General features: G+C 38.9%; 1 protein-coding gene across 2 annotated transcripts; it reads left to right on the top strand.

Annotated features, from left to right (window-relative positions):
* Positions 1–1,472: 1,472 nt before the first annotated feature.
* Positions 1,473–9,326, top strand: Vip (vasoactive intestinal peptide). Of its 2 annotated transcripts, none has more exons than XM_057762519.1 (7): positions 1,473–1,614; positions 2,799–2,915; positions 4,644–4,766; positions 5,560–5,664; positions 6,007–6,138; positions 6,935–7,013; positions 8,534–9,326. In XM_057762519.1, exons 2-6 carry the CDS (start codon positions 2,809–2,811, stop codon positions 6,975–6,977), a joined length of 510 nt encoding a protein of 169 aa, XP_057618502.1. In that variant the 5' UTR covers positions 1,473–1,614; positions 2,799–2,808; the 3' UTR covers positions 6,978–7,013; positions 8,534–9,326. The 2 variants fall into 2 exon arrangements, with proteins under 2 accessions (XP_057618502.1, XP_057618501.1); XM_057762518.1 differs by having other exon boundaries at positions 6,932–7,013.
* The last annotated feature ends 1,199 nt before the right edge of the window (positions 9,327–10,525 follow it).

The raw sequence follows: 10,525 nt of genomic DNA, 5'->3' as shown, positions 1-10,525 counted from the left end.
TAATTCTTAATCTATTTATGTTTTGCCAGTGCAGCTTTAAAATGAAATTGTTTCACTGAGGATTTGGTGACAATGAGCTCAGAATAAAAAATTCCATATGAAAAACATTTTAACCTCTAGTTTGTAACAACTGGTTAAAAAACAAAAGATTTCCTGGAATTAAGCCACAGGAACTCTGGCTTAAGTCAGAGCTGTCAACTGGAAAACAAAATTTCAGACATTTTGAAATTTAATTCATTTAATTTTTCTTGTAACTGGATTAGAAAATATGATTAAGCCCTAGCAAGACAACTCTCACTGCATCAGTTGCCCTTGAGGGCAGCAAGGAGATACTAAGATCTTTGAGTAGAAGAGAGTAAAGGAGATTGAGAGCTACATCTCCCTAAGGAGAATGCAAAAGGAATGTAACAGCATGCGCACATCAGGGCTTTTAAAAGAAAGAACTTCGTCTTTGTTTTCTGTGACACTCTTAGGTTAGCTGCGTTTTGACGTTATGTCCTAATTAAAATGTATGCCCGACTTCTTTGGGTGCAAAATCAACAGCAAAAATTAAGCATTCAACACAGTACTCTACAAAAATTTCAAACCAACTGATATTTGAAACCACCTGTATGTAAAGTGATTGAGTCAGGGATGTCAAAATTCTGAAGTAGGGGTGAGTTTTGAAGGCAGTGTAGGAAACAAAGAGATTCAACACTATGCAAAGACATAAAGTGAGGAGCGCGCCTTTGAAGAGAAAGAGAAATTCAACCCCTGGAGTTTATAGTCTGATCATCATTTATTTTTGAAACCTTTAATATAAGATGTGAAGGGAAGTAGTGGGAATTACAATATGGAAGAGTGATAATGCCATTGTTTAAGAAATAGTGTGCATACTATAGCATCTTTATGACTTAAGGAACTTTCCCTGAGGACTAGCTTCAACATAAAGAAAATGTAATAACAGAAAGATGCAAAAATCATTGATGGTTGCTTTTAAAATTAGGATATGTTTCAATAAAATGATAATTCTGATCTGAATAAACAGCATAAAGATAAAAAGATATTAAGGAATTGACACTTCATGAAACAGTAAGAATTATACTATAAGCATAACACACAGAAGCGTTTGTTTTCTGCATCTTTTTACAAGAAGCTTTTATTTTCTAAGCAATGCCTTAGTCCCTGAGTGACGACATTATAATCATGCTCTAATTCATGACAACTAAGCAAAGATTAAAGTATTGCATATCCAGCTTGGCACTTTTTAGTTTTAATTTTTGTTTTTGTTTCAAAAAGTACATTTCCTCTATCTTGAACTTGTTTGCTATAAATGTATATAAATCAGGCATGATGAGAATTTAATAAGAACTTCAAGACCTGTTCATCCCATGGGATCACCACTGTGACGTCTTTCGGGCAGCCTTCTGATTGCTCAGCCCCAAACACAAGCCTTATAAAATGAGGGACTTTGAAATGCTGGTCAGGTTGGAGTGCAGAGCTCTAACAGGCAACAGACATCCATTCCCCAGGACCAGGGCAGACTGGTGGAGCCTTCTCCGGGCCAGGACTTCAGCACCCTAGACAGCTCCTACACTCCCTAAAGGCAGCCCAGCCTCAAGGAAACAGCCAAGGGTAAGTAAAACCTTCCCTTCTTCGCTTCCTATCTGCCTGTGGGACTTTGTATAGGAGAGGTTTTTTTGTTTTTTTTTTTTTTTCTTTTTTAAATTTTCTCTCTTAAAAAGAATTTTACAGTGTTTATCTTTTGCAATAACAAAATAAAATAATAACAATAAGTAACTTGATAAAGGTAGAAATGCTTCAATTTCTCTCATATGAACCCATCTGTTTAAAAGATTCTTAGTCTTACTTAAATATTGCCTTTATTAAATATTGCATCTTAAAAGGTGAAGTAAGACGAGTTTGCTTGTGTGTGGAGTTTTGACCAAAGGGTTCAGTTGCTGCCTTTGTTTTTGAGGCTTTTAACTTCTGCTTAAAGTGCTTTTCTTTAAATGCTGTGACTTTTAGTTATCCAGAGACAGAATCTTTGAACACCTGTATGTATGCTGGAAAACATTTAGAAATACAATGTGTGTATGGACGAATGCAAGACGCATGGATTCTGCACACACACACACACACACACACACACACACTGATGTTCTGGGAAAACTTGTAACAATGCTGAGTGACTCTGGAGACATCAGCTTTCATTCTTGAGTTCATTTGTGGGTTTGCAGTGATATCTTTAATGCATGCAGGGAAAATAAAAATTTAACTATCATATGTATACAAGATTTTTCTTAATGATGCAGATCTATACTTTTTATTCTATATGTACACATAAACATTCAAACTTGTGAATATAACTTACTAGAAATCATTAGTGTACCGGTAACACTCCAGTTTTATAGCAATCAGACATTGAAGTTTAAAGGGGAAAAAAAACCCAACAAATTCCTTGAAGCTGTTTCCTTTGCCAGAAAAGACACGGAGGTTGGATATTAAAACTGTGCTATCAAAACACTGAGTCTGTAGTTAGTTTATCTGCAGCACAGCAGGAGTGTAGTCTTGAGCAAGCACTAACGGTGCCTGAGTGTCTGCTGAGGGAAAGACAAAAGGGAAATTCGCTTGTATTCAGATGTCTTAACCCAAGGGAAATCTTTATTTTTAAAAGTAATCTTATGGTAACAAATTTAATACTTTTTTAAAGAGGAAATGACTTTTTCTCAACTCTACAAGAGCCCTTAGCAGTATTGTTAGGCCCTCAGAGTGTTGCCAAATGTGATTGGGAAAGCCAGCACCTTCTCTCTTTCCAGAGGCACCGAGATGGAAGCCAGAAGCAAGCCCCAGTTCTTGGCACTCCTGATGCTCTTCAGTGTGCTGTCTTCTCAGTCCCTGGCCTGGCCTCTCTTTGGACCACCTTCTGCTGGGAGGTAAGTTTCCTTCCAGGAAAGTACACTCTCAATTCAGATAGGCAGGCATTTCCTGTGTATCTAAATGAGATTTCCTGTATGTCATCTCAGAGAGTGCTGCATTTTAAATTTACACTATTTATTTCAATACTTTGATTATAATGCTAAGCAAATTTGTTTCCAACCAAACTCAGAAAGCTTGTTCTGGGATCCAGAATTTACCTTCTGTACATGAAAGACAGCATCAGTTTTGCATACCAGATGGGTCCCATTTCCAAACTAGTATTAGAAAACAAACAAATTCCTATGTTTTTTCATCTCCAGTCAGTTCTTTATCTGGTAGAAAAAATATTTGTTTACTTGCCAACTTCATTTAAATTTATATTAATAAAATGACTATAATATTAATAGTTCATTAAGGAGATACACACATGAAATTGCATTGGGCAGAAATGGGTCTAGGAAAAAATCACCTTACCAATGTTAGCAATCATGAGGAAGTGTATGTACTAAGCTACAATCCTCACAGCATTGGTGCTTGACACACCAGTTCTTAGCTTTTACTCTATGATGTGTTGAAGTTCATGCTTCACAGTTGTAAAGCATACCATAACTCAATTTAACCTAAAGTGAAATAGATGTATGTTAATAATCTACTCACCCCTGCCCTTTCTAGTATGCAGAATCACTGGCATCTAAAGGCAAAGCATCCTTTTGGTTATTTGTCCTTTCTTATGCTCTGTAGAATGAATAATCTCTCAGCTATTGACCTAGAAATTGCATAACACGTCACCCCATCATGCGTTGACAGCTAGAGTCCCAGTACTCACATCTCGGTCACAGGAACAATCACAGGAATGTTGAAATCCACACTGACTGCTCAGCCCCAGCCTAGGAAGGACTGCTTCTCACCACCCAGAGATACAAAGTGCCCAAGAGAGGAAACTCTTTGGAGGTTAACCCTAATGTTGCACATGCATGCCCTCACACTCACACACACGCTCACACACACACACTCTCTCACACACATACACTTCCAATGTAGTACTGATATTAAAAATACACATGCATCCACAAGTAGGTTATATTCTATATGTCATAAAGACAATTCTTATTTTGTAGTACAGCATAAGGCATTTTTAATAAGAATGTGCTAACACGTGCAATATGAGGAAGTAGCGGGACATGTTAAATTCACTATCTTGTAATAACCACTCACAAATGTGGAGATCTGTTGGTTTGATTAATGACGTAAACCTTTATGGTACACATCTGGGAACTAGAGAGAGAAAAGCAGCTTGTGTGCTGCTCCTTTCCTGAATATGAGCAATTATCACCACTTATATAAATATCAGTTTTCATATTGAATACTCGCTTTTTGTTTGTCTATATCTTGTATGACACATTCTACCTGTTAATGCCACATCACAAAAGGACATAGTCAGGTACACTGAAGCAATGCGCTTCGCTTATGACTTGGCTAGAATTGAATTAAGTAGAAATTATGTTTGGTTTAGAAAGCTTATCAAAGTTGAATGATGTCATTTTGGTGAGCTCACACAAAATTACTGCTTATATCTTCATCAAACATGGAAGCTATAGAGTCAAATTATTCTATTCTTATCTTGCAGAAGGATGATATGTCCCAATATCTTTTTCTCCTGCTCTAAATAGTTGCATGTCCACAAATATCATCTTCTGAAAGAGAACAGGACAGGATTGCATTTCTAGTGTGTTTTACCTTAATAGGTTGGATGACAGGATGCAGTTTGAAGGAGCAAGTGATCCTGATCAAGTCTCATTAAAAGCAGACACTGACATCTTGCAGAATGCCTTAGCAGAAAACGACACACCCTATTATGATGTTTCCAGGTAAGTTCACTCTCATTTATCTACTGAGGAAGCACATTTGAAAAGATTAAATATTCTAGTTTCATCTTACCGAGGGATTGCTTTCTCTGACTCAAGGTTCAACCTGATTGACGTAAGTTCCCTACTGCCTTTGAGCCTCACTTCAATAACTCAGCTTAGACAAACGCCAGGTCAAACTGCCACGGTCAGGATTCCAGGAGGGAACAGGGGCAAAGGGTCCAGACAGCCAACAGTGCTGTTCACACAAGCAGGTGACTATCTAGAGTCGTGCTTCAGAACAGACCAAATGGCGTCACACTGAGGATAAAGCATAAAAGAGGTTTCCCGTGGGCTTACGGGATTCAATCGTGGACCTAAGGTCTGCTTTATCACAAGAGATTTGCTCCCCATTATTTCTGGTGGAAAAGAATAATTAAAATACAGAATACTGGTGAGTTTGACCAAATTAACATATTTTCATTGCAACATTAAAAGCTACATAAATATATAGAAACTATAAATGAATTTTTAAAACAAAATTTATTTTAAAAATCCATTTTAAATATCCTGTCAGGGAATAAAAATGAAGCCCGTACCTAAAATAGCTCACTTTTTCAAGATGTTGAGCTAGAATCATCTAGTTTATATCTTGCTTCAAGTGACTAGGAATTCCCTTTTGCTATGGTGTTAGGAGACTTTACTTTTGACTGAAGTTTTAGGGACCAGTTCTATAAGTAGCTTGCAGATTTTTTTTTTCTGGTGATCTCTGCAAGAGGCTTTTCCAAGCCATCATGTGTTTGCTTCCTTGCTTCAGAAACACCAGGCATGCTGATGGAGTTTTCACCAGTGATTACAGTAGACTTCTGGGTCAGATCTCTGCCAAAAAATACCTTGAGTCACTCATTGGAAAACGAATCAGGTAAAGAGGAGTTACTATTTTTTTTTTAATAAATGCTCTATCTCCAAATTCTATTTTCCTTTCTTGAATGTTATTTTCATTGCTCAAAACTGACAACGCTTTGATAATGTTCAATTTATTTAGAGAAAATAATGCATGCTATTAAATAAAACCCACCAACTCCCCTATCCCCCAGTGAAATAGAGTTTTGGTACTTAATGACTCAACATATCTTTCTTAAGTAGCTAATTTACAAACTAGTCAAACTGTGCCAAACTCAGGAGAAGAAAAATTCAGAGCACTGATGCATCTCCTCTTTACTGTTGACATCTTGACTTTCACTTTTCCTCACTTCATTTTTAGCAGTAACATCTCAGAAGACCCCGTGCCAATCAAACGGCACTCGGATGCAGTCTTCACGGATAACTACACCCGCCTCAGGAAACAAATGGCAGTAAAGAAATACTTGAACTCCATTCTGAATGGAAAGCGGAGGTAAGGGAAAAGAGAGATACCCGGGGAGGTGAAAATGTGTATTTGACATTCAGATTTTCAGCTCTATCTGGAGACCTCTTTCCTTCTCCGCCACACTATCTGCTTTGTGTGAACTGCTCACCCATTCTCAACTCAGGCTGATGTCAGACATCCCTGGCAAACGTTAAAATACTGGGACTTGAGTGTCAGTCCACAGCCATTAGAAAGCAGTATCTCTGGGAACGCTGACCGGGACACACCTGCCTTCAAAGGTTACTTCATTTGAATTTACACATCAACACGGTTGGGAAATGATGGCTATTTGGTATCAGGCAGCAGTTTAATCAGGTGTTTATTTTTAAAACATGGACAGGACAATCAGCAATTTTTGGCAATCAGGAGAACCGTATCATATTTGTATCCAACAACTCCGCTTTACCAAATTTAATTGTGAGTCATCTGTGTGTTTGTTCCAAAAGCACCTATCCCTATAGTATACAAATATTGGGCACAGTGATAAGGGGTAGCGTGCTCTCTCTTCTCACTCCAGGTGTCTTTGTATGAACAATGAACCTTAAGCATAATTCTGTTTGGGTGAAATCAGACAAGAGTATCCTCTTTGCCCACTAAGTGATAATTCCATAAGACTGATTTTAGACGATTCACGGGCAATCACTATCTGCAGAGACCATTGTTTCTTGCCAGTGCATCTTGCAGGGCATAGATAATGACCTAGTCATGGTGTTATAAGTGTTTCTTTGGAACTTTCCTCAGCTGAGAATTTTAACACATGCATTTTCCTTCTGGTCTGCAGCAGTGAGGGAGATTCTCCAGACTTCCCAGAAGAGCTAGAAAAATGATGAAGTGTCTCCTTTGGGGAGAGCTGAAGATCAGAGGTAAGTGCGCCTGGGGATTCTTACTGTAGGCTCACAGCTACTATGAAGAACAGACTAAGGAAGGAGCCAGTCGACAAAAATATCCTGGGGCTAAATTTCCTTCTATCTGGAGATATTATCTAGTCTGCATAACACCTCTACCTGAGGCCTATTGCACCCCAGTGAACACCTTGAGGTGACGCATGCTCTGTTCTCATCATGACAAGGGTACCCGTCACCATAAGGAGTTTGGCCTCTGCAAGGTTCTTCTTCTCTTTTCACTTTTCTCCCATGTGTGTGCTGGAATTAAAACACACCGGATCCTGACTCACACTCATGAGGGAAAATGTCTTAGTCTGGAGACTCAATTCATGCTGCTTCTATTCATTTAAGAGTTAGTCCCAACACTGCCTGTTAGATCTTCAGTTAAGATAAGCCAGAAGCGCACTATGGAAATGCCAAGGCATTCTGGGATTAACTATAGTGCTGTGAACATAGCAACCATCATGGAACGAAGGCCAAAGCTCGATCCATGAAGTGAGTAGAGGCACTATAGCCCCAGCAGTGTTCGTTGTGGAATAGTTTTGAATAGAAAAAAAAAGTGCTATTTTTCTCTTCTGCAAAGAGATATAGACTGTTTTCACAATTGCTTTTATATAAATGTGGATACAAGGTGTATTCTTTTACAAGCTACGGGAGCACTAATCTCGGTGTTTCATCTGATTCTGCTCACAATATTTGACAAGTGACAAAAGTATGCTTTATCACCTTGTCAAAAATCAGTCCACTTTTCCTTAATGGACTGTGGAGAGATGGTCAGAGTTCTGTGGGCTATCTGGTTTCTGTTATAACCATTTAATGTGGAAATGGGAGTGGCTGGTCTCAGTAGAACCTGATTTGTAGACTCTGAAGGTAGATACGATTCCAGCCTTGGCTAAGTTTGGGGAAATAGCTAGCCCTGTGTTTGGGCTAAAGGGGTCAGGAGCTGGTCGTAACAACAATATATACAGACAGTCCCAACGACCCATCCTTAGCTCAAGGGTAAAAGCCAGGCTAAGGGTCTCACTTGGTGGTAGAGCATTTGTCTTGCCCGCACAAGAGCCTTGGGTTTCATGCCCAACACCAAAAGATATAACATTGCATTATACAGTGAGTATTACAAATAAAGAACATGGCAGACACCAAAATATAAGGCCAGATTCCGTTATAGACTGTAAGGCCATTTATGAGAGACCACTGAGATCATGGAATGGTGGTTTTGAACAAGCGCTGCAGGCTCTCCTGCAAGCAGTTCCCTTGTGAAAATTACAAATGCTTCCTTATCAATGGTTAAGTAGAGAGCCTATTCACCCCCTAGTCCCTTTGTGATAGTCAGTGTTCTAGGAATTATTCTTTCTTGGCTCTGCCAGGTACGGTCTCAGCAGAGGCCGTTGACAAAGGGCAAGGAGACACTGAGGTTTAGTAACTGAGTGAGTAAAGCTAACATGAGCCAAATTTTAAAATTGTTTGTGTTTAAAGCTCTAATTCTTTTCTCATTCCAGAATTCGTGAAGGAAAACAACCAAGTGACTACATTATGAGTTCTACATACCTAATTCAAGAGAACAACTTCCATAGCAAAACCAAATAAAGTGTGTTGTGAATATTGTGATTTCCTTTATGTAATAACTGTGATGTTTACATTGTAAATATTATTTGAGCATTCTAAAATTCATCCTTAGCTCACAAAAGGCTTGTAATTTCATATGCTATATATTCTTTCTAAGGAAAATATATTTAATGATAAGTGGACTCTAGATTCATTGCAATTATTTGAAGCTTTCTGCAAGGGTAGCAATAGAGGAAAATTGATGTGTTTATTTATAGCAAGTAGTTAACCATTCAAAAGCGCAGTACAGATCATCAGTGTGACTAAGTCTGAATGTTAAACAGATAGGCTGCTGTGGAAAATAAAGCAAAATATCTAAGGGGAATAACAAAAAGAAGGATAAAAAACCAGATAAACCATAAGAAAGACTTTCAGAATTGTATTCCTGCAGTCATAGGTACTCCATCTCTCAAGGAGTAGTCTCTCTGACCAGAATTTATAGTCCATAAAGGCTACAATTAAGAAAAGCCCAGCATCAGATCTGAAGTTTCCCCTTTCTGCTTGGTTTATGACTGTGTAAATTAGAAGCTGAATGGAGTCATTGACTTCACGAATACTTTGCACATAGTCACTTGCAATATTTCATCTTGTTGGCTTCCTTTGCTGAAAGTACATTTGTAGACACAACTATTTTTCCAATGTGATTGTATGAAATTAAAGACAGGAATAAAGGTCTTTGGTTATCATTGCAAATGTGTTCTCTTCTTGTGATTCTTGGAAGGATACACTGGTCCCTCCCCTTAGCTCAATACCTGCAGGTTTGGAGCTGTTTTTCTGTGACGTTTGAGGTGGGATTGCACTTGTGAATCCTGAATTAACAGCTACTTAAACGAGAGGGGATTTCTTTCCTATCTAAGGTGGAATAAATGGGGAAGCATGGCGTGTATGTCCCAAGCACGAGGGTCCCCTTCTGGCCCATTTTCCACACTAACATTCCTTCCCCATGAACTTTAGTCCTAAGCCCACAGTCTTTTTCAGGGAAGACTGGAAAATATGGCTGTTTTCCTTAGGGGGTATGTACCCAACTCTAAACTTGAGGGTCTAGCAATATAGAATAATGAAAGAAGAGATGAGTGGGTGTCATGGTTTGGAAACTCTGACATTCTCACCCCAAAGCCTCAAGGAGTAACAAAGAACGTGAGACTAAAACCCTAACCATCAAGGGAGCAGTGCTTAGCAGAAACATGTGGAAAACTCTTGGTTCATTCCTATTTGTTACATTTACAAGGGGGAGCCTGATTCAGGATTCTCAGTGATGATAAACTAGTTCCCGCAAGCAAAAATCATTGTACTTACTCCACCTGATCCCACAATTTGGCTATTCTAATGGACTCTCAGAATGGAAACAGAAAACCAACATGTGCGAACTGGATACAGTCTTGCAAAGATCAGTGGGGACTTAACTTGGAAACAAAGCTATAGAGTTTTAATTCTCTCTTACTCACGCAAACCTTTACAACTCATGCCCCACCTGGTCACAGTGTACTGCCTGAGTAGCTGTGATGTCCCATGTTCACATAGGAAGAGGGTTCCCATGTAAGTGGTAATGAGGGAAAAGGTAATAGCCTTGGCATTACCATGTAACACAAGAGGTCTTGTATTCAGACGAGGAAGAAGTAGAAACCAAGTATGAGATTTGACCAAAGAAGTGGTGCAGGACTGTGGTGATATTTTGTTTGTGATCTAACAAATAAAGCTTGTCTGAAGATCAGAGTACAGAACCAGCCACCAGTTAGCCAGGCAGTCATGGTACACACCTTTAGTCCCAGCAGAGGGAGGCAGAAGCAGACTGATCTCTATGAGTTCAAGGCAACCCTGGGCTACAAGAGTCATCTAAAAAGAGAAACAGAGCCAGCAGTGGTGACACACACCTGTAATTCCAACAT

This window comes from Chionomys nivalis, chromosome 2 (assembly GCF_950005125.1).
Source record: "Chionomys nivalis chromosome 2, mChiNiv1.1, whole genome shotgun sequence".
Lineage (NCBI taxonomy): Eukaryota > Metazoa > Chordata > Mammalia > Rodentia > Cricetidae > Chionomys > Chionomys nivalis.
Note: the sequence above shows the minus strand (reverse complement) of the source record. Positions and strands in the feature narration are given on the sequence as shown.